This window comes from Sus scrofa, chromosome 16 (assembly GCF_000003025.6).
Source record: "Sus scrofa isolate TJ Tabasco breed Duroc chromosome 16, Sscrofa11.1, whole genome shotgun sequence".
Lineage (NCBI taxonomy): Eukaryota > Metazoa > Chordata > Mammalia > Artiodactyla > Suidae > Sus > Sus scrofa.
In genome coordinates, this window is record NC_010458.4 from 27897741 (window position 1) to 27922381 (window position 24641).

The 24641-nt window shown below is 43.5% G+C and overlaps 1 protein-coding gene across 1 annotated transcript in view; it reads left to right on the forward strand.

The window, feature by feature from the left end:
- NIM1K (NIM1 serine/threonine protein kinase) overlaps positions 1-24641 on the forward strand; it is a 72258-nt gene that overhangs the window by 39633 nt on the left and 7984 nt on the right. The window contains exon 3 of the mRNA XM_021077039.1: positions 15151-16154. Coding sequence (XP_020932698.1) covers positions 15860-16154 — 295 coding nt within the window. The 5' untranslated portion in view covers positions 15151-15859. The remainder of the gene's footprint in view (positions 1-15150; positions 16155-24641) is intronic.

Consider the following 24641-nt stretch of genomic DNA (forward strand, 5'->3'; position numbering starts at 1 on the left):
ACAAGTTCATTGTGTAAACATTATAGACATTGTATAAATTAGGTTGTGTAAATATTAGGCTGCTGTAACAAACGCCAGAAGAAAACAACAGTGCCTTAAGGAAGGTTGAATCTTACTCCTCTCACATGATTTAAAGGTAAGCAGTCTAGGGCTGATATTCCAGCCATGTGGTGATGGGGGCCAGGCTCCTTCTCTCTTGTGGCTCTGCCATTCTCGGTCCATGGCTGTCATCTTGGTCTAAGATGGCTATTTCCATTTGCATTACCATATTCCATATTCTAGCCAGCAAGAAGGGAAGAAAGAAGAGGAAGTCATGCTTCTTTAAGAGCACACCTGAGAAGTTGCATTTATAACCCTTTGGCTCACAGCCCATGACCAGAACTTAGACATATAGTCAAACCTAACTAGAAGGGAGACTGATAAATACATCAGATATCCACATAAAACTTTTATGTTACAGAATAGTGATTTCAAATCAGCTACACATCAGAATGACTTGGGAAACAAAAACAGATAGAAAAGCGTGGCTTCTAAGATTGATTAAACCAGAACTTTGGAGGCAGGGCCTAGGTTTCTGCTTTGTTTTGTTTTGTTTTGATTTTTGGATGGTCCTGCAGCATGCAGAAGTTCAGAGGCCAAGGATCAAACCTGTGCCATAGCAGTGACTTGAGCCACAGTAGTAACAACACTAGATCCTTAACCTGCTGAGCCACCAGGGAACTCCTGGGCTTCTGCATTTTTAAAAAACTCCATGGGGAGTTCCTGTTATGGCTCAGTGGTTAACGAATCTGACTAGGACCCATGAGGTTGCAGGTTCAATCCCTGGCCTTGTTCAGTGGGTTAAGGATCTGGCATTGCCATGAGCTGTGGTGTAGGTCACGGACATGGCTTGGATCTGGCATTGCTGTGGCTCTGGCAAAGGCCGGCAGCAACAGCTCCAATTAGACCCCTAGCCTGAGAACCTCCATATGCTAAGGGTGCAGCCCTAGAAAAGAGAAAAAAAAAAAAACAATAAAATAAATAATAAAAAAATAATAGAAAGCTTCATGGTGATTTTGATGCAGGTCAAGGCTGAAGGCCACTGCAATAGAAGAAAGGAAGAACAGATAGAGAGGGGATAACTAACAGCTGTCCCAGTACCCCCCTTTCAGAACTGCTCCCAATTTTGTACCACCCACTTTCCTGTCCCCCTCCACCCTGTCCCCAAGTTTCATCCACTAGTTCAAAGTATATTCTATGTATATTCATAGAAAAAGACCTTTTCTGTGAATATACAAATGTACATGTGTATGTGGTCTGTCCCCACACTTAATGACTCTGATATTTCTATATGGGTGGGCCTTGGGATAGTAATATTGCTGGAAAAGAGGTAGCCTCTGTGTTTGCATGGCCCTTTACATTTATTTAAGAAAATATGAATAATCTATCTCAAAGAATGGGGGGAACCTGATGGAGAATTTGAGCGGTGGGAGAGCTAAAATCTATGCAAGTCACCTCTTGGTTCTGTCCTTGCAAGCATGTATATTGAATCGTTTATCTTTTGCCAATGGTTTGAAATGCCATCCCTATTACATATTTAATTTCCACATCTATAAAGATTTTTAAAAATTCTCTGTTCTGTTAGTTCAAATCACTATGGCATGCTGACACTTGTCCCCCCAGCCCGCCCTTTTTTTTTTTTTTTTTTTTTTTGGCTCTGCCTGAGTCATGTGGAAGATCCCGGACCAGGGATCAAACACATACCATAGCAGCAATCCACAGTGGTGCAGTGACAGCAATGGATCCTTAACCCACTGTGCCAAAAGAGAACTCCCCACTTGCCCACTTTTTTATATTTGATAACTTCTCTCCTGTCGCCTGCTACCACCACCCTTCACTTACCTCCATTGCTGGGTAAAGATTTTTAAATTCTTGGGTATGTTGCTTATACCATGTGAAGGGAGCCCTTATGAGGGATGGGAGGATCTTATTAAAGTAATAGCTTTTATTCTGAAGCAGTGTTCTCCTCCATGACCACAGCCCTCAGCCCTCCTGCCACATAGACTTTCTTGAGTTCTGCTCAAATAGAAAAAAAAAAACATTTTTTTCAAACATCGCCCAAGGCTATCACTCAAAGGTTTCTGCTTAGTGAACACACTACTTTCCAATTGAAGGGTTACAAGGCAGCAAAAGAGCAGTTTCTGCTTTGACTTGCAAATATTTTTAATCCCCTAAAAATAAACCCTGAGCTGCAAATAGGCGTGAATGTTCCCACACTGTGTTTCCTAAATTAGTTATTTCTGAGGAGGTGGAAGAATACATTTTGTTTTTCTGCTCAGGACCACCTGCTTGTGATTCAACCCATGATTTCCTTCTGTATCTTAATGCCATTCCTTGTTTGTTTGGAAGCAGGCATGTTCCCTGAGGGAAGGTGGGAAGATTTGTGTCTTGCAAATGAATTACAACTGAGATTCAGATCTTTATGGGGAAGGGCCTGAGTTTCTGCCCTGTGGCTATTAGAACAGGACTACATTCTCTTTCTCATGTGTTTCAAGTTCCTGTTTCACATGCTGTAAAGGTTAATTTTAATATACAGTCTCCACACTCATGGAGCTAACAGTCAAGACCTCAAGAGCAACTTTCGTAATTTCAGTCAACCTTAGTTTTGTTTTTTTGTTTTAGTCCGTAAAAAGAGAATGATAGTGCTCACAGTGCTGTCACAGGGCTGTCACATCATTCATCCATTCATCAGCCACTGTTGCTTGTTGTAAAATACCTAGCATTTTAACATTATAAATATTATATTTATTGACCATTTTTTTAAACTGCACTACAGAAAAATTTAATACATACACAAAGATGATGCAAAGTGTGTTCTAAACTTCCATGTGCTCACCACCCAGCTTCAAAAATGAAGGGCCATGGAGTTCCCATCTTGGCACAGTGACTAGTGAATCCGACTAGGAGCCATGAGGTTGCAGGTTCGCTCCCTGGCCTCTCTCAGTGGGTTAAGGATCCAGCGTTGCTGTGAGCTGTGGTGTGGGTCACGGGTGCGGCTCGGATCCCGAGTTGCTGTTGTTCTGGCAAAGGCTGGCGGCTACAGCTCAGATTGGACCCCTAGCCTGGGAACCTCCATATGCCTTGGGAGTGGGCCTAGAAAAGGCAAAAAGACAAAAAAAAAAAAAAAAAAAAAAAAAAAAAGAAAGGCCAATCTTGTTTCATTTAAATTCCCATCATTTTCTCCATTCCTCATTATTCTGAAATAAATTCCAGACCTATTAGTTTATCTCACAGTCATTTTTTTTAATGGAAGTGTAGTTAATTTACAGTGTTGTATTGTTTCAAGTGTATAATAACGTAATTCAGCTACACAGGCACACACACACACACACACACACACACACGGATAGGCCTATTTATTTTCATATTCTTTTGCACTTAGGTTATTATAAGATCGAGTATAGTTCCCTGCGTGTTACAGTAGGCCATTATTGTTTACCTACTTTATATACAGTAGTATGTATTTGTTAATCCCAAACTCTTAATTTATCTCCCCCAGCCACCCTCCACTATCCTCTTTGGTAATTACAAGTTTGTTTTCTATGTCTGTGAGTCTTTTTTTGTTTTGTAAATAAATTCATTTGTATCATTTTTCTAGAGTTCATGTAAAAGTAAGGTGATATTTGTCTTTCTACTTCACTTAGTATAATAATCTCTAGACCCGTCCTTATTGCTGCAAATATACACACATACACATATCACAGCTTTTTTATTCATTTCTCTGTCAATGGACATTTAGGTTGCCTGCATGTCTTGGCCATTGTAAATAGTGCTGCTATGAACGTTTGAATTAGAGTTTTTGTCTTTTCTGGATATATGCCCAGGAGTGGGATTGCTGGATCATTAGGTAACTCTATTTTTAGTTTTTTAAGGAGCCTCCATACTGTTCTCCATAGTGAACAATTTACAGTTGAAACAATTGGCTCCACCAATTTACATTCCCACCAACAATGTTCCCTTTTCTTCCACACTCTCTGGCATTTATTATTTGTAGGTTTTTGGGGGAGATCACACCAGGGCATGTGGAAGTTCCCAGGTGAGGGATTGAACCTGCACCATAGCAGTAGCCTGAGCCACAGCAGTGACAACACCAAGTCCTTAACCACTAGGCCAATAGAGAATTCCTATACAGTTTGTTTTTTGTTTGCTTCTTTCTTTCTTTATGGCTGAACCTGAAGCAAATGAAAGTTCTCAGGTTAGGAGTTGAATAGGAGCTACAGCTGCTGGCCTATGCCGAAGCCCCAGTAACACCAGATCCAAGCTGCATCTGTAAGCTCATGGCAACACTGGATCCTTAACCCACTGAGTGAGGTCAGGGATAGAACCTGAATCCTCATGGATATTAGTTGGGTTTGTTTCCAGTGAGCCACAACAGAAACTCCTGTGCAGGCTTTTTTTTTTTTTTTTCGGTCTTTTTAGGGCCGCACCCATAGCATATGGAGGTTCCCAGGCTAGGGGTCAAATCGGAGCTACAGCCACTGGCCTATGCCACAGCACAACAACTTGGGATCCGAGCCGCATCTGCGACCTACACCGCAGCTCACAGCACCGCCAGATCCACTGAGCAAGGCCAGGTATTGAACCTGAGTCCTCATGGATCCTAGTCAGGTTTGTTACCCGTGAGCCATGATGAAAACTCCCTATGCAGACTTTTTAATGATGGCCATTCTGACTGCTGTGAGGAGATACTTCATTGTATTTCGATTTGCATTTCTCTAATCTACCAATAATTTTTAAAGATTAATATTTATCTTTAAATCGTATTCATATCTTTTAAGGCATTTTAAACTGCCTTTATAATTTAATTTATTCCATTTTCTTTTCTTTCCTTCTTTCTTTTTTTTTTTCTTTTTAGGGCCACACCGGAGGCATATGGAGTTTCCCAACCTAGGGGTCAAATCGGAGCTACAGCTGCCAGCCTACACCACAGGCGCAGCAACACAGAATCCGAGCCACCTCTGTGATCTATACCTCAGCTCACGGCAATGCCGGATCCTGAGTGAGGCCAGGAATCAAACCCACAACCTCATGGATACAAGTCGGATTTGTTTCCACTGTACCACTATGCAACTCTTCCATTTTCTTTTAAAGTACTTTATTCAATTAACAAAAAAAATTTCCAAAATATGAATAATTACAAATATAATGATAAACATACAAACAGGGTAAACTCTAAGTTCCAATTTTAAGTATGTTCCAATGCTATTTATAAGCAATAAAATTTCAGCTTAAAACCACCAGCCTAGGAGTTCCCATCCTGGTGCAGTGGAAACGTATCTGACTAGGAACCATGAGGTTGCAGTTTCAATCCCTGGCCTCGCTCAGTGGGTTAAGGATCCGGCATTGCCATGAGCTGTGGTGTAGGTTGCAGACGTGGCTTGGATCCTGTGTTGCTGTGGCTGTGATGTAGGCCGGTGGCTACAGCTCCGGCTGGACCCCTAGCCTGGGAACCTCCATATGCTGCGGGTGCAGCCCTAAAAAAAGCAAAAGAAAGAAAGAAAGAGGAGTTCCCGTCGTGGCGCAGTGGTTAACGAATCCGACTAGGAACCATGAGGTTGCGGGTTCGATCCCTGCCCTTGCTCAGTGGGTTAACGATCCGGCGTTGCCGTGAGCTGTGGTGTAGGTTGCAGACACGGCTCGGATCCCGCATTGCTGTGGCTCTGGCGTAGGCCGGTGGCTACAGCTCCGATTCAACCCCTAGCCTGGGAACCTCCATATGCCGCGGGAGCGGCCCAAGAAATAGCAACAACAACAACAAAAAGACAAAAAGAAAAAAAAAAAAAAAAAAAAGAGAGAGATAGAGAGGGAGAAAGAAAGGAAGGAAGGAAAGAAACCACCATTCTAAATCTATTAGTCAATTCTTCATTTTAAACTAGAATCACAAAACTATTCTGTTGCTTAATTATGCAAATTTTCTTCACATGACAAGTATATAAAACACCAACTTCATAAGGTTCCTTCCTCAAAACAAAAATACTAATACTAGGGGATTTGAGTCTCTTAAACATTTCCTTTTTTTTCTGCTAAATCTTCCCAAGTTTAAAAGATACTTAATCATTAAGAAGCTATGTCACCTTAGGGAGTTCCCGTCGTGGCGCATCGGTTAATGACTCCGACTAGGAACCATGAGGTTGCGGGTTCGGTCCCTGCCCTTGCTTAGTGGGTTAATGATCCGGAGTTGCCGTAAGCTGTGGTGTGGGTCGCAGACACGGCTTGGATCCTGCATTGCTGTAGCTGTGGCGTAGGCCGGTGGCTGCAGCTCCGATTCGACCCCTAGCCTGGGAATCTCCATATGCCGCGGGAGCGGCCCAAGAAATAGCAAAAAGACAAAAAAAAAAAAAAGGCAAAAAAAGAAACTATGTCACCTTAGATTTCATGATGTGGGATCCTCCCATTCAGCTACTTTTGTGGAGTAAACTCAGCTAACCTCTTTTCTGTTTCATTGTACACTGAATTGTTTTCATGATCTTCCTCTTGGGACCCAAATTTGTATGGATATTTAATTGACAGTTAATTGAGTATTTTGTAGTTTTGTTTAACTGTGAAGTCAGAGTTGTAAGAAAATGCCAATGAGAAAAAGATACTCCGTAAGAATGAATTAGATAGTCAAATAAACTTGAAGAATACTGAATTAAACAGACAAAAATCAGATTTTACTTGTGTGTGTTTAAAATACCACAAGATCATGAGGTAGTAATGTAAATAGCTAGAAGGGTGTAATATGCACCATTTCCAGATGTATCTGAGTGTGGACCTATGGACTGCCCTCCCCTTTTTTTCTGATGATATTCTTAGAAAACCTAGGAAAAAATCTGCAAATGAGCAACCTGACAGCCAAATTTGGCCTGAAGGTCCAGTTTCACTTGACCACACAGTGAAATTAAAATATTTAATTCACCATGGAAAAATGGAGAGGGTTGACAAAAAAAATGTATTCATTTCCAGTTGCTTTTAAAGAATTAGAAGGCTTGGGAAAAGCAAGCTTGCATTCCAGCGTGGCTGCTCTGGCTGTTGCTGAGCCTGGACTATCCATCCTGTGGGGCATGGGGAGGGGCACGAAGCCCTGTTGAACACCCTCATGGCCCTCCTGGGCATCTGAGTCTGTACCTTGATGGTCGGGAGAACCTCAATTTCAGTAAACCTCAGTGTGTAAAGAGCTGAAGTGAGTGCATTAACCTGGGTGGACTGGCCCTGGATGTGAGTATAAGTGAAGTGATGGAGACCTGGACCTCGTGGCTGGGAAAGTAGCCGGTAAGATCACACAGGGTAAAAGTAGTATCAAGGAGCCCCAGGGCTGTTCATCACTAGAGCAGAACCAGTTTACGCTAATTTTCCTTTTGCTTCAAAGTGTCCCAACTGCCACCATCCCCACTCCCTCCCATGGTGATCTCGACAAGTGTGTCGAGGAATAAAATTTGGCTAAGGCCAAAAGCTAATATGGTGCAAATAATTTTTCAGAGGTAAAATAGATTTTCAAATGAAGCATGTTTGCTAATGATTTCTCCCGAGGGTGCACCATGTCTGAGGAGGATTACCTGCGCTTTGGCTGTCCTTGCATCTAGTTGCCACACAAAGAAAAAACCCAGTTTTTAAATTTTTCTTTTAAGCAAATCAATGCCTGGCCCTGCCAACTGAGGAAGAGGTTGAGAGCCTTGCTCAAAAGTTAATTTAAACTCAGACAAAGAGAACAAAGATGCAATGGTTTTCTTTGATATTATTTTCTCAGTGGGTTGCAAGTCAAGGAAATAACTTACCAAGTAATCTCCATTTTCTTTAATCTTATTTAATGCATTTCTATGCAGCCCCAGTAAGCTAGTAATTAAGAACCATTCCGCCTCCTCCAGGGGCTTTGATCTACAGTGATGCAGCTCTATATTTTTGGCTGGTTGGATTTCTAAGCTCTCATTAATGTCCATAAAAATTGGTCAAAATCAAAAGGGCAGAGAGTAGAACGACAACAGGCCATGCTTGTGTCTAAGAAAAGGGAGAATTTTGTCTGCAATTAGGTATATCATAACTTCCATTATTTGTTTATTTTCAACATGATATAGCTTGATATTTTAGGACATTACTTAGCAGTCCAAATATAAACTATTTATAGCAATCCCACAACCTGTAGTCAGGATTTCCGTTTCTCGACATCTAAGAAAAGTCTTTAGGAAAAAAAAAAATCCTGCAAAATAAAAATGAATATTCACTCCCAAACAGGACTGATCTTTCCAGTTAGATTTTTTTTTCTACTTTTTAATTCTATTGAAATATCTGAGAATCCAGAGTCCCCCCACCCCCGTTCATTACTAATTTTTAAATTTCTGAGATTTGTTGGCAATTCACATACAATAGAAACTGTATGTCTTACTTCAGGGGGAGCACAGTAGTATGACTCTGGGAATTCTTTTTTTTTTTTGTCTTTTTGCCATTTCTTGGGCTGCTCCTGCAGCATATGGAGGTTCCCAGGCTAGGGGTTGAATCGGAGCTGTAGCTGCCAGCCTACACCAGAGCCACAGCAACGCAGGATCCGAGCCACGTCTGCAACCTACACCACAGCTCACGGCAACGCTGGAACCTTGACCCACTGAGCAAGGGCAGGGATCGAACCCTCAACCTCATGGTTCCTAGTCGGATTCGTTAACCACTGTGCCACGAAGGGAACTCCACTCTGGGAATTCTAATAATTAGACATAGGACTTCCTGAATTGATTAGCTGCTTTTCCTGTTTTCTTTTCCTCTATTGTTTACCTCTTCTTGGGTTTTTTTTTAACAACTCTTCAATTGAATTCCTAATTTCAATTACCAAGAGAGCTCTTTCTTGCTCTCTGAGGGTTTTTGTTTTGGCTTGGTTTTAGCATGTTGTTCTGGTTTTATGGATGCAATATTTTATCTTTTATCTTCTGCTTCCTGCATTGCTTTCTGTTTCCTTCAAGTTCCTTTCTGTTATCGTTTTGGTTGGTTATCGTTTCTTTCTTTCATTTTGAAGCTTTTCCTCAAGTGTCCTGTGCTTCTCAACTGGACATTAATTCTAAGCAGAAGGCACTAAAATCTGACTGGAAGCTCCTTGCCTGCAAGTGAAACTGGCACCTGGAGGATTGCACAGTAGCTGGTCAAGTAGGTTTTGTGTTGGAGAACCTCCAAATATAGGTTTCAGAAGGTCTTTTTAGCTAAAAGAGGAATCTCCTGGATGGAAGATTATATACTTCTTTTCCTTCATTTCAGAAACCCAGAGTGCAAGGGTGGAGGGAGAAGGGAATGGGGAATCTCATAACCAAGTCAGACTATCCTGTCCCTTGTGCTCCTGAGCTGGGCTGGGAGAGGGCAGAGAGAACAACCTGGCTTTGAGAAAAGACTTGGGCTCTCATTGTTTCACATTCAAACAAGCCCCATGTTTTGATCTGTTTCAATCCTCCAAACTTTGAGAAAATTGGTCTCCTATAGTTTGAAGTTTTTTGAGATTTAGAAAGGTGTATCTCACTGATGTGTCTCATGTGGGAACTTAGGTTGCATTTTTCTCTACTGTCTTTGACATGTCAATCACCACTCCTCAATATGCTTTCCATCGCACCAAAATTTGTTGACCTCTTGTCTCTGCTGCTAATTCCTCTTATTCTGTTTGTCCTTGTGGGTTTATGCCTTGTTCTCCCCCAATTGTGGGAATTTGGAAGGAAATAGAGATAAATAAAAGCATCACATTCTGTATTTAACCAGAGGTCCTGCTGTTTTATTTTGTTTTGTTTGCTTTTTAGGGCCACACTTGCAGCATATGGAGGTTCCCAGGCAAGGAGTTCATTTGGAGCTACAGCTGCCAGCCTATACCACAGCCACAGCAACTCAGTATCCCAGCCGTCTCTGTGACCTACACCACAGCTCATGGCAATGCCAGATCCTTAACCCACTGAGTGAGGCCAGGTATCTAAGCTGCGTCCTCATGGACCCTGGTCAGGTTTGTTACCCATGAGCCACAATGGGAACTTCTTATGTAGACTTTTTAATGAAGGCCCTTCTGACTGGTGTATTTTGATTTGCATTTCTCTAATATACCAACAATTTTTAAAGATTAATGTTTATCTTTAAATCATATTCAGATCTTTTAAGGAATTTTAAACTGCCTTTATAATTTAATGTATTACATTTTCTTTTCTTTCTGTCTTTCTTTTCTTTTTTTTTTTTTTTTCCTTTTACGGCCGCATCCGAGGCACATGGAGATTCCCAGCCTAGGGGTCAAATCAGAGCTACAGCTGCCAGCCTACACCACAGGCACAGCAACACAGAATCCAAGCCATGTCTGTGACCTATACCACAGCTCACAGCAATTCTGGATCTGTAACCCACTGATCGAGGCCAAGGATTGAACCCGTATCCTCATGGATACTAGTCAGATTCGCTTCTGCTGAGCCACAACAGGAACTCCTATTTATCCATCTTTATATTAGAAATATGGGAGTTCTCCTTGGAGCTCAGTGGATTAAGGACCCAGTGCTGTGTCTGTGAGGATGCAGGTTCAATCCTGGCCTCACTCAGTAGGTTAAGGATCCTGAGTTCCTGCCAGTTACAGTGTAGGTTGAAGATATGGCTTGGATCTAGTGTTGCCATGGCTGTAGTGTAGGCAACAAAAGATGTATATTTTTCTTTTTTTTTTTTTCTTTTTTTCTTTTAATGGATGTACCTGTGCCTATGAAAGTTCCTAGCCCATGAACTTGGATCCATTGTTGCCATGGCTGTAGTGTAGGCAACAAAAAGATGTATATTTTTCTTTTTTTCTTTTAATGGCTGTACCTGTGCCTATGAAAGTCTAGCCCAGGTACAGCCATTAAAAGAAAAAAAGAAAAATATACATCTTTTTGAATGTGTGCCTAGGATAAATTCTAGAAGTAGAATTGCTGAGGTATAGGATATGTACACTTGAAAGGCATTGGTGGTTCAGTGGTAGAATTTTCACATCCCAAAGGATATGTACACTTGTACTCTAATAGCTATAGCCAAATTGCCCTCCAAGCAGCTGTACCAATTTATACCCTCAATAACAGTGAATGAGAGTTCCTGTTTTTCTCACTAACCAGTGCATTATCAATTTTTTTGTAGTTTCTAAAAATTAATTTGTAAAAAATCTAGTTTCAGTGTAGTTTGTATGTGTATTTCTTTGTGAGATTGGGCAGCTCTTTGTATGTTTCAAGCCATTTGTATTTTCTGTGAAATATCTGCTCATGTTCTTTATCATTTTTCTTTTGGAATATCATTATTTTTCTTAATTTGTAAAAATTCTTTTTTCATTTAGAAAATTAGCCTTTTGTCTCTTATATGTGTTGGAATGTTTTTCTCTACTAGTTTATCATTCAATTTGCTGAGTTCGTTTATGATACCTTTTTGGCAAACAAAAATTTATAATGTTATATAGTCAGATTTAATATTTTATCTTACGGCCTTCTCTGAGATCATTAAAAAATTTCTGTTCTTTTTCTAGTATTTTATGGTTTCATTTACTTGACATTTACCTAGGTGATCTATTTGGAATTTATTTTAGAGTAGGAGTGAGATAGGCATTCAGTTTTTTTTTTTTTTTTTTTTTCCAAATTGGCTTGCTAGCTCTTCCAACAAGTTGCAACTCATTCCCAATACAATTCCACAGCACCATTTGCAAAATTGCAGAAATTTTACCATCAGTCTAAACAGAAAATTAAGCAGCCTTGCTGGCTGTTTAGGCAAGTCAGTTGTTTCAAGACCACTACATTAGAAATTTAATTTGCAAGCATAGGGCATGTAATCCAGGATAGAGCCTGACCACACTTGGCATACCTGTGTTTCTGATCCCTCCATGGTGAATTGGGAGGGGAAAAGGGAGGGCTTCCTGGAGCACCTGAAGTTCCTTAAGATAGCAAGTCGAAAACTCCATTGTAGGAGTTCTGTGATGGCTTGGGAGAGCTTGCTAAGGGTCGAGTCACAGAGGCTCTGGTATGCTGGGAATGGTTAGGGAACTTCAACTTCATCGTGAAGACAAGAAGAAGGCACCAAAGAGTTCTGAACAATAACGTGGCCATATTTGTATTCAGATCAGTGTTTTTTCCAATTCTGGAATCAGTTTAGTGGATAGCAAACAACATCTTTTAAAAACAAAATAGAAAAGGAGTTCCCTTCATGGCTCAGATGTTAATGAACCCAACTAGGATCCACAAGGACAGCGGTTCCATCGCCTACCTCACTCAGTGGGTTCAGGATCCAGCGCTGCCATGAGCTGTGGTATAGGTCACAGATGCAGCTCGGATCCCGTGTTGCTGTGGCTGTGGCATAGGCTGGCAGCTGTAGCTCTGTTTCAACCCCTAGCCTGGGAATTTCCATATGCCAAGAGTGCAGCCAAAAAAGCAAAGCAAAACAAAACGAAACAAAAAATGAAATAGAAAAGAATAAAGGAGTTCCCATTGTGGCTCAGTGGGTTAAGAACCCGACTAGTATCCATGAGGATGTGAGTTTGATCCCTGGCCTTGCTCAGTGAGTTAAGGGTCCAGCATTGCCAGAAGCTGTGGTGTAGGTCACAGATGTGGCTTGGATCCCAAGTTGCTGTGGCTGTGATGTAGGCCAGGAGCTGCAGCTCTGATTCAACCCCTAGCCTAGGAACTCTCATAAGCTGCAGGTGCAGCCATAAAATATAAATAATTAATTAAAACTCCATTGTACATCCAGTGAAATTCAAGATATAGATCCCAAATTGGGTGATCAGGGGAGCCAGGAAGCAGAGAAGTCCTGACCAAGCAGTGCCCCAGGCAGTCAGAGAGTTGTTCCAGGAGACATGAGATCTGGGTGCTCAGGGAGACTGACCCTCTGAATGGGGCAAGCTTGGAGGAAACTTCGGATTTCTAAGCAGTCCTGTAGCAATTCTTAGATGGGTGGTGGAATTCAGACTATGCTTTTACCTACACAGGAGGGTGGGGCCAGTAATCCTAATAGCCTGTGGAAGGCAGCCTAGGCCTTGGAAATGTGGACTGAAGTAAGCTTTCTGAGATAATTCGAGTAATGTTGGAAGAGTCTTATTTGTTTATAAATGAAAATATTTACCTCTACTAAATCATATCTAAGGGTAATGATCCATCAGCTGGTAAGTGAGTTCAGTGCTTCATCACACAGTTAATCAAACAAGTGCCAGGCACTGTGCTAGGCTCTGGGAGCCGGAAGGATAAGGTAGCAGTTCTTGCCCTCCAGGTGCTTATCTGGTTGGGTATAAGTAGGTCAGCGACAATGACAGCACCATGGTACAGCACTCGGAGAGAGGCTAGCTGGAGGCCTCTGTAAACGGTCCAGGAAGAATACAAAACCAAGAAGTGCCAGAACACGGTGGAACATGAGGTGATCAAGCACTGCTTTTTGCTGAGAGGCCTTACTCTCTGCACAGGTTAAGCTAAAGTTTCTTTCAGAATTATGATTAGTGTTACCCCGCTTCTGGCTGTGGTCTCTTCCTGCCAGAGGTCTGAGGAGATCTTTGCAGAGACTTTTAAGTACAGGGATGGCTCCCAGAGGGTCTGCAAACCCCTTAAAATTAAATGCAGATTATGTGTGGGTGCTTTTTCCTAAGGATAGGGTCACAGACTTCATTAGAATCTCAAAGGAACGTGACTCAGGAAAGTTTAAGAACCAGTGACTTAGATTTTCCTCAAGCTACTTGAGACTTTTTATCTTACTTGTGCCTTCTACAAGTTCTCATTGTGGCTCAGTGGTAATGAATCCGACTAGTATCCAAGAAGATGAGGGTTTGATCCCTGGCCTTACTCAGTGGGTTAAGGATCTGGAGTTACTGTGAGCTATGGTGTAGGTTGCAGGTGAGGCTCGGATCCCGCATTGCTGTAGCTGTGGTGTAAGCTGGCAGCTGCAGCTCCATTTCGACCCCTAGCCTAGGAACCTCCTTATAAAAAAAAAAAGTCTTCTGAAACATCCTAATCAGACCCCAGCCTAGAGATGTGTGTGGTTACTAATACCTGGCCCCTTTTAAGCCTCTGTCCCTATCCTTCGTCCAGCTTCCCCTCCTTCTATGCAGAAATAGACCCAGTGCTAGGCAGCGGTCTCCCTTTCCGAGCCTCCTTCTCCTTATTTAGCAGCCTCATCCCGAACTACAGTAGCAATGTAAGCAATGCTGTACCTAATTGTAAGCACGTGGTTTCATCAAACAGAACTGGGAATTCCCATTCCAAAGCAGTCTCTCATCTTTCACTCAGGTTTTTGGTTCAGAATGTTCAAGACCAAAATCAAGTTCAACACCCATTTATCGAACACTTTCTTTGTGTAGGACGTCATGCCCCATGCTGAGGGAGAGAGGAGCGGAGCAGGACATACAGATGAATTAAACCTAGTTCCCACCTTCACGGAGAGGATTCATGTTGGAAATTGTATGAAGTAATGTGGGGCTCCAGAGAAGAAGTGATTATATCTTATTGGAGGCTGCATGAAAAAAGTCACGAAGATATTCTAGCTGGGCAGTATTTTATATCACTGAGGATGCCATAGACCTTTGCCCTCCAGTAACATTACCCTGTTTCTGAACCTTCAGTATGAGCTGCTGGGCCTGGAGGCTGACACCTGGTCAGAAGTATCTAGAAAATAAACCCAGGAGAAAAATTAGCCTGTGTCATAGAATGAATGACATGGATGGAAAGAGTGGGAGCAACCTGAACAGGAACAGTTGTATGAGAACATACAGTGTAAAGGAAATATAATGCACGGTTATTTGAATCAATGTAAGAACTTTGGAAACTGATATTAATAGGAAATCTTTATCATCATGACTATGGTATTATTATTTTAAAAGTCTAGCTTTAAAGCATACCAAGGTAACATGCATATTTTCCTAAACATCAAGAAATAGAAAAATTGCTTTGCTTAGAAATAGAAATAGAAAATTTATTTTGCTGGAAATATTTACAGGCTTGAAGGTTTTTTTGAAATGTAGGTCGAGGAGTATGTATGTACATTTTCTTCTTACTAAATCACATGTAATCAAGCATTTACTACTGTTATGAGTCATAACTGAAATTTGTAGAGTGCTTTTAGGTTGATGCTTACAAAGCAGTTTCGCTTCATTATAAATCCCATATAGTACATTATGGGCTAATACATTTTCTTATTCTCTGTTCTTAGGATGAATCAGCACCCACCAAATTTTTGAGACAGCTCTCGGCTTAGAGGAAGGCTCATCTAAATAAAGGCCGGCTAAAGTGGCATTGCAGGGATTTAATCCTGCTCCAGCTGCCCGTGTGACCAGAAGGCTGATTTGCAAGTTTCTTCTTTCCTGGGGTCCGGATTATCAGGTCTCCGGGGCCCTGCAACTTGACAGCAAGACGTGCAAAATGAAGATCAGAGATAAGTGCCAGCAGCAGGGACCTGGGGGCCTCCAACAGGCTTTTACACACCAGAGCGAAAGATTCTCTGGCCATCAAAGGAAATAGCAAATTGGAGCTTTGTCCTGAACACAGCCACTGACCACAGAGCATCAGCGCGGCCAGCCAGAAAGTTCCTGGAGTCTGATCAGGGAGGCGGCTATGGTACCTGGGTGTGTGCCTGATGGTGCAGTTAGAGCTGGGAAGTTCAATGTGAATGAAGGTGTGAACCATCTGGAGTGAGGTGGGTGGCTTTGGGCCTCACTGGGTAGTCTGTGCTGGTGTTGGCCCTCCCCTGACTGAAGCCAAGAAGGGAGTTGTGCATCCAAGAGTCTTTGCCTGGCTCTCAAGGACACAGGGCTCTGGCAGTCCTTGCTTCCCACCTCCCAGCCCTCGGGCCCCTTCCCTTCCTCCCCATCCTGCCCCTGATCGGTGCCTCTTTGCTGAGATGGAGACGTGAGCCTGGATGGATGATGACGGCCGTGTATGTGAATGGAGGCAGCCTGGTGAACTCCCACTATGCCAGGTGGGACCGGCGGGAGAGCGTGGAGAGTGGCTGTCAGACGGAGTGCAACAAGGAGGACGAGGAGGGGCAACCTCGCCAGCTGACACCCTTCGAGAAGCTGATGCAGGACATGTCCCAAGATGAGAAGGTGGTGCGGGAGATCACTTTGGGGAAACGGATTGGCTTCTACCGCATCCGAGGGGAAATTGGAAGTGGAAACTTTTCCCAGGTGAAGCTCGGGATTCACTCCCTCACCAAAGGTAGGATTCGTCCTCCAAGGTGAGGCCCATGGTGTTGGGACCTAGCTCAGGGGCGGGTTGGGAGTCTGGGGCCAAGGAAGCAGGTAAGGCTGTATCACTGAGCCCCTGCTAAGTGCAAGCCCTGCACCTGCCACTGTCCGCTGCTATCTCAGTTCATTTTCACAGTGATGGTGTGAGGGCAATATTTTATTTTCACTTTAGAAGTAAGGAAACGAAGATCCAAAGAAGTCAAATGTGACTTTAGCAGTTTAATCTTAGATGATTTTGACTCCAAAAACTCTCCCACTTTACCATGGAGATGAGCTCACTCAAGCACTGCGGGCAATCTGCCCCCTCCAGCTACACCTGGGAGAAGTGGAGTGGAGTGTGGCCTGTTTCCAAGGCCACTCATATTCCGATTTCTTATTTATAACTTCTCTTTGTGTTGTGTGTCACTACCAGTGGCACAGAGGACCTCCTGGATGGCCACCGTCAGCAGATAGTGGGGTCCAGGCCCCCTCTTTACCCGAGGCTGCTTCTGTTATGTGTGGGGAAAAGGATTTGCCCTCAGACCTCCTGTGTTCATTCTGCTGTGTCCTAGTTCCCACTGTTGATTGGCTCTTTGCTCTCCATCAAGGACCCATGCTTGCTTGCTTGCCAGTTACTCTGGATTCTAGGTGAGAAGTGTCCACAGCTCTGGCCTTAGAGAGGCTATGTGGAGAGCCCAGCAGCCCTTTGCTGCCCCAACCCACGTGGGCACTTCTCCAGCTACGCTTAGCTAAGCCTGGAGATTATCATAAGGGAGTAAAAGCCAGAAAAAGAACATTTGCAACTTGATGTAATCTACGTATTTTCTAAAGCCCTGGGCTCTACCCTGTCCTTGAGAGTCCCATTTTTTCTCCTTGGACCCAGGGTGCCAACTGCTCTTTATTATGTTAGAGTTTTCTTTTCTTTTCTTCTCCAACCCCTGATCCCATGCCCCTCTCATCCCTATGTTTAGCCCCTAACAAGAAAGCACCCCCTACAACACACACACCTGTGCATGCCCACACCACTTTTCTTTTCTTCTCCAACCCCTGATCCCATGCCCCTCTCATCCCTATGTTTAGCCCCTAACGAGAAAGCACCCCCTACAACACACACACCTGTGCATGCCCACACCACCAAGTCACTGAAGTTCCAAGTACCCTTCTCTCTTGCTTTGAGCCAGAGTGTCTGGGTTCACGGTTTCACATCTTGGCTACTCACCTTACCTACCTGGGTGCATTATAGCACTTCCCTGATCCTCGGATTCCTCACTGACAAAATGCAGCCAGAAGCACTGATTACTTTACTCAGAGAAGTAGATCTAGTGCTGTGATTCAAATCTAATTGGAACAGATGTTGCTTTTCGGTGGTCTAGAGCAAGAGTGAAAGTCAAAAATAAAACACGGGGAGACGAGGGACCAGAAACTGAGACAGAAGAGATGATCAGGAAGGCAAGAGGAGTTGGATAAAGGCAAACCTGGAGAGGAATTCAGAAAGGGAAGAGTATCTAATGAGGGTAAAAGTCTGAGCAATGCCTGTTGAACATGGCCAGCTTGGTACGATTTCCTGAATGTAGAGTCCAGTGGAGAAGAAGCAGTGTGGAACAGTGGAAAGAACAGGGCTACAGAACCAGACAAATCTGTTTCAAATCTATGTTCAGTCACTTGTGCACATCTGACTTTGTGCATATTACTTAACCTTTTTGGTCCCAGTTGCCTCAGCTGTCAAATAGAGATAATGATTCTTATCTTAGAATTGTTGGGAAAATTTGGGATAACATAGGGGCCACTCCTTAAATAGTAGTTATCATTGTGCAAATTGATTTTTTACTTAAACTTATTTCAGAGGAAATTTGATATCAAAGTAATGAAAAACTATGTATAGAAAGTAGTGGTTAGAGTTCCCGTTGTGACTCAGCCAGTTAAGAACCCAACTAGTATCCATGAGGGGGTGGGGTTCAATCCCTGGCCTTGCCCAGTGGGTTAAGGATCTAGCATTGCCACGAGCTGTGGTATAGGTCACAGGTGTGGCTCGGATGCAGTGTTGCTGTGGCTGTGTCATATAGCCAGCAGCTGTAGCTCTGATTAGACCCCTAGCCTGGGAACTTCCATATGCCACAGGTGCAGCTGTAAAAACAAACAAAAAAATTGCCATGTGCCTAGACAGAGCACGTAGCAAGTATTCATTAAATGCTGTTATTCATCTGGTTTCAAAAAAGTCTAGGTCCTTTAGGCCTCTGTGAGTCACACATCATTTGTTTCATGGAGCAGAAGTCTACTTGGATTAACTCACACTGAAAGGGTGACTCCTATGCCATGGCCCCACAGCAGGGCAGCAGAGCCAGGTTTCTTTCAAGATGTTACCCTCTTCATCTCCCCTCTCTCTGAGGCTGTGTGGTGTCGCATTTCTACTTCCCTTGATGAAAGTGTCCCATCCTCATACTTTTTTCTGCAGAGTGGCTTTCTCTGCTTAATTATCCAAAAGCATGTAGTCAAGAATGATTATTTCCAGTCCTATATCTACATCATCTCAGCTTTATTGCCCCCTCCATCCCACTAGTTCCATTCTATCTGAGCTCAGATTTTAAAAAGACAGAATATAAGTGCTCACTGGCTAGCCAGCGATGGGCCACCACTGAGTCAAGGGCCTGCTTGCCTCGAGTCAGCTATGATCCTTAGGGTCACGTGGCCTACCGCACTGTCCACAGAGCCCAAGGTGCAAAGCAGCATCTCTGAGAAGGGAAAAAAAGAGAGCACACCTGCAGAATATGGATGTTCCCAGCTCGGGGTCAAATCAGAGCTGCAGGTACCAGCCTACACCCCAGCCACAGAAACACCAGATATGAGGCACATCTGTGACCTATGCTGCAGCTTGCAGCAATGCTGGATCCTTAACCCATTGAGTAAAGCCAGGGATCAAACCTGAATCCTCACAGAGCCAGCACTGGGTCCTTAACTTACTGAGCTACAATGGAAACTCTGAGCAGAGCAAATTGATGGCTATATAACCAAGTAGGGAACTTCACAAGGCAGGAGCAGGAGAGCATTTTAGCCCTATAGACAGGCTATAATGTGAGTAGGACATAAGAAAGAGGAGTAACAACAATTGATTTTATTTATTTATTTATTTACTGGCTGCACCCTTGGCATATGGCAATTCCTGGGCCAGGGATTGAATCTGAGCTACAGCTGCTACCTGTGCCACAGCTGCAGCAATGCTGGATCCTTAACCCACTGTACTGCAGCAGGAACTCCAACTGTTGGTGTTTATGTAGTGACTTTCTTCTTCTTGAATGCTAAAGGCTTCTTGCCTATTGTGTTTTATTTATTTATTTATTTATTTATTTATCTTTTCTAGGGCCGCACCCATGGCATATGGAGGTCTAATTGGAGCTGTAGCCTCTGGCCTATGCCACAGCCACAGCAACGCCAGATCCGAGCCTCTTCTGTGGGCTATACCACAGCTCTCGGAGGATCCTTAACCTACTGATCAAGGCCAGGGATCAAACCTGCAACCTCATGGTTCCTAGTTGGATTCGTTAACCACTGACCCATGATGGGAACTCCCATGCCTATTGTGTTTTAGAATTAATTCTAGTCCCTTGAGTGTCAGAGATGTGGCATTTTCCTGCCGTGCAGGTGGGAACCTCAGTGGCCTCACTGAATGCTCGCCTCACTCCTAACCCACCACAAAGTAGACCTATTGTCAGAGGTACAGTCGCCCTCTGTTTATGGAAGGTATGGGTGCAAAAGAAGGCAGGAAGCACAGGCAGAGGAAAAATCAGTTGAACACGTACATTTAAATAAGCCAGAAAACGTCAGGGCAGGTCACTGAGCACATCAGGCTGATTCAACAGGAAAAAGAAGCCCAGACTTCGCCTCCCGACCTGTGGACTTGCCCCGTGATGGCCTCATCCTCGTGCTGTGGTCATCTCTCTTCTGGGTTCCTCCCTTCAGTGAGCCTCTAATCAAGGAAAGAATAGAAAAATGATGAAAGAAAGGAACTGAGAGTGTGAAGGAGGGGAGACGCAGACAGGATGAAGACAGTGTAGGTATCAGGAAGCCAGATCTTGTGGAGGACCCAAAGGCTGTGACTTGAAAAAGGAGGCTCACTGGAGCTGACTGGGCATGGAAAGAAAGGAGGACATTTCTCTGAAATCTTTATCTGTAAAATGGAAGGAGATTTATCAGGGAGTGGTTTGGCCTTGGTGGGAATTACACATACCCTGTCCCATTACCAGGTTGTGTCAGCTGATGTAGTTTGGAGAGTGGTTTGTGTAAATATGCTTCCTATCTATACAAAGCCTGCTTGCTCACAATCATCACCAGGTTTTCCAGGAAATATGGACAGTCTGGATGAGATAATGGAGGAAATTCCCAGGGAAGTGAAGGGTTTCAGTGCCAGAGGCAGCTCCCAGAACAGTAGTTTAAAAAAAGGCACCAGCTGCTCTGGGACTCTAGAGAGAAGGCTCCAGTATAGGACTCTGCTGGCTGGAGTTTATTTTTATAGTTAACAGCTCCGATTCCCTTGGGGCCTGCAAGCTGATAGGGCAGCTGAAGCCATCATGAGTCCCCTTTTAGGCTGATTAGAAACTTCTCAAAAGAGATGACGCACTCAGCTTCTGAATATTTTATGTCGCATCTGTTGTCATAGACAAGTGAAAGAGGCCACGGGGGCCTGTCCCTTTCTCTATTGCTGCCCTTCTGGCCCCTTCTTCCCCAGTCTTCTTATTACTCTAGTCTCATGTTTCTAGAACCCTTTCTTCCTCTCAATTTATTTATTCATCGGTTTATTGTCCTCTCCTGTGCCCATACTTTGTTCTGGGCCTTACAGAGGTGAATGATGCTGTGCCTGTCTGTTAGGAACTTTCAGTAGGTAATGGAGACAGACAGGAAACAATTGTGCTGTCATAGAGTGAGGCACAAAGCGTGTGCCCAGCTGTCCCCGAGGTCAGGACAGGGTCAGTTGTTCAGGAAAGGTTTTTTGTGTTTTTTAAAATGTTTGTTAATTTTTACATTTTAAAATTATAGTCGATTTACAGTGTCATGCCAGTTTCTGCTTTCTAGCAAAGTGATCCAGTCATACCTGTATATACATTTTTTTTTTCTTTTTTGGCCACCCCATGGCATATGGAGTCCCAGGCCAGGGATCGGATCCAAGTCACAGTTGCGACCTGAGCTGCACCTGCGGCAATGCCAAATCCTTAACCCACTGTGCCGGGGATGGAACCTGTGTCCCAGTGCTTCCACGATGCCGCTTATCCCTTAGCACTACAGCAGGAACTCCACATATACATACATTATTTTTCTTATATTTTCTTCCATCATGATCTATCTAAGAGATTGGACATAATTCTTCAGGAAAGGTTTGCATTAGGTCTCAAGGTTTGCAGACAAATGATACAGGACACAGGGGAAAGGGAGTCCCAGGCAGAGAAGGAGGATGTGAATATAAAGTGAATGGAGGTAGGAGCCAGGGTGCAGAGTATTCGGAGATTTAAAAGTAATTCAATGAGGCTGGGGCATGGGACGCACCCAGAGAGCAGTGGGAGACACCTTCGGGATGTTGGCAGGGACTAGGTCATGAAGAATCTTCTGTATTTGGATTTTGTCATTTAGGCATTGTGGAGCCACTGGAGAGCTTTAAGCAAGCAATTAATGAAAGTGATTACCTGTTAACTATTTCAGTGAGGAAAGTGAATTGAAGTTGGGGCATGACGAGAATCAGGGATGTCCAAATAAGATATTAGTCTAACCGTCCAGATAATGATGATGTTCATCCCAACTAGGGGAGAGACAGTGAGGATGGAGAGAAGGGGATGCATTTGAAAATATTTTAGAATATTGAAAAATATGTGGTCAGCTGCATGGGGGAGAACAGGAAGGGACAGGAGAGGAAGAATGGAAGATGACCCCCCAGGTTGCAGCCTTAATGATGTAGCAGTGAATAGCGAATACAGGAGAAGTGGACTTGATGCAGATTTGGAAGCACTGACTTGGAGGTAGTGCTTGTGGTGGTGTCTCATGATGGAGGTCATGAAGTACAGGAGCCTAAACACCACCTTGGAGCCCAAGAGAAAGGTATGAAGAAGAAGTAAGGATTTGGGCCTAACACACCCAGGGTATGGCGAAAGTTTTGTGTATCCTGGTCACAGGACTTTGCCTCATTTTGATCTTCAGACTTTTCCCACATGTGCTATAGATGATAAACATTCAACAAATTCTTGGTGAATTGAGTTAGTATAAAACTTCCCCTGAAAACCCAGTAGTAGTGGGAAGAGATACGGGAGGGAGCACGCATGGCAGTACTTTCTATTAGGTTCTTTATGCTATAATATCCCAGGAGGACAGGACTGGGGGACTCACACAGGCTCTAGTAAAGCTTAACCCAAAGGCCTACCATTTGTTTTGTTATTAATTTGATTTATTGGAGTATGGTTGATTTACAATGTTGTACTAGTTTCAGGTGTACGTTAAAGTGAATCAGTCATACATATAAATATATCCATTCTTTTTTTCCCAAATAGGTTATTTCAATTTTTTTTTCTTTTTTTACTTATTTTACCTTTTATTTTTTTTCCCTACTGTACAGCATGGTGACCCAGTTACACATACATGTATACATTATTTTTTCTCACATTACATGCTCCATCATAAGTGACTAGATAGAGTTCCCAGTGCTACACAGCAGGATCTCATTGCTAATCCATTCCAAAGGCAATAGTCTGCATCTATTAACTCCAAGCTCCCAGTCCATCCCACTTCCTCCCCTTACCCCTTGGCAACCACAGCCTATTCTCCGAATCCATGATTTTCTTTTCTATGAAAAGGGTTAGGGTTAGGGTGCCGTATATTAGATTCCAGATATAAGTGATATCATGTGGTATTTGTCTTTCTCTTTCTGACTTAATTCACTCAGTATGAGAGTGAGGGGCAAAATCGAGTTACACTGAAATGGTGATACTCTTGTGAGTATTAAATGATTTAGATCATTCATTCAGCAGATATTTGTGGAGCACCTCCCATATAACAGGCACTGTTCTAGGGACTGGAGATAGAACAGTGAACAAAATCGACAACAGTCTCTGTCCTGTGGAGCTTATATTCTAGTGGCGAGAGACCAAAGTAGGACAGTAAAATATTCATTATGTTCTATAGTGGTAAGTGACAGGAAGGAAGAAAGAGCAGGAGGGAGGATGGGGAGCCCTGGGGGGCTGCAGTTTTAGATAAGATGGCCAGGAACAGCCTCCCTGAGGAGGTGATCACTGAACTGAAAGAAATAAGGGACTGGCCATGCAGTCCACAGGGAAACGTGGTCAGGCAGAGGGGACAGCCAGCAGAAGAGCACCAAGGTGGGAGTATGCAGATGACAGCAGAGTAGCAGGGACCAGATTACTTGGGGTTAATATGCAATGTGATATGGGAAGGTCTTTGGCTTTTCCTGTGAGGGAAACTGGAGCTCTTTGAGAGAGCAGAGAAGTGACACGGCCTGGTTTACACTTAATAGGGTCACCCTGGCTGCTCTGTTGAAAATGGGCTGCGAGGGGTCAAAGGTGGGAATGGAGAGGTCAGCTAGGAGCCTTCTGGAATAATCCAGGCAAGAGAGAATGGTGAGGAGTTCCTGTTGTGGCTCAGCGGTAACAAACCCGACCAGTGTCCATGAGGATGAGGATTCATTCCCTGGCTTCATTCTGTGGATTAAGGCATTTCTGTGAGCTGTGGTGTAGGAGAGTAGCTGAAGCTCCAATTTGACCCCTAGCCTGGGAACTTCCATATGTTGCAGGTGCAGCCCTAAAAAAGAGAGAGAGAATGGTGGCTTGGACCAGGAAGGGAGCAGGGAACAGCTGAGAAGTGGCTGGATTCTGGTATATTGAAAAGTAGAGATAACAGGATTTGCTGGCAGACTGAAAGTGGAGTATAAAAGAGAAGTGTCAAATACTCAAGGTTTTTGTTTTGGATGACTGCAAGAATAGAAGTTTCCATTTATTGAAATGGGGAAGATTGGGGGAAAAGGTTTGGAGTGGGGAGATCAGGAGCTCAGTATTAAACATATTATGTTGGATGTGCCTATTCTCTGTGTATAGATGCATAGATGCAGAGGCTGTTGGTGCCCCGCCCATGTCTCCTTGGGCCTTCCCATTTCAGTGCATGCAGGCCAGACCTTCAAATCCCAGTCTCTCCATCTCTGCTCTGAGCTTTCTCTCGCTGCTGGAGCTGCTCTTCCTGCATGCATGGGAGGCCGGAAATACAGGGAAATCAATATCCGCCAGGAGCAGCCCATGACCAGTAACTGATAATAGTTGGTGTACCATTACCCCAGTTCTCTCACTCTTCTCATGGTTAAACTTTAGTGATAACTCACAGCAAGATTGTTGGAGGATGGAGGGAACAAAAAGTGCCCACTGAATTAAGTTATCTTGAGACTGAAAAATGAGGCAGGCAGCTCCATGTACTCAGTGGATCATTTTGTTACAGGGTAACT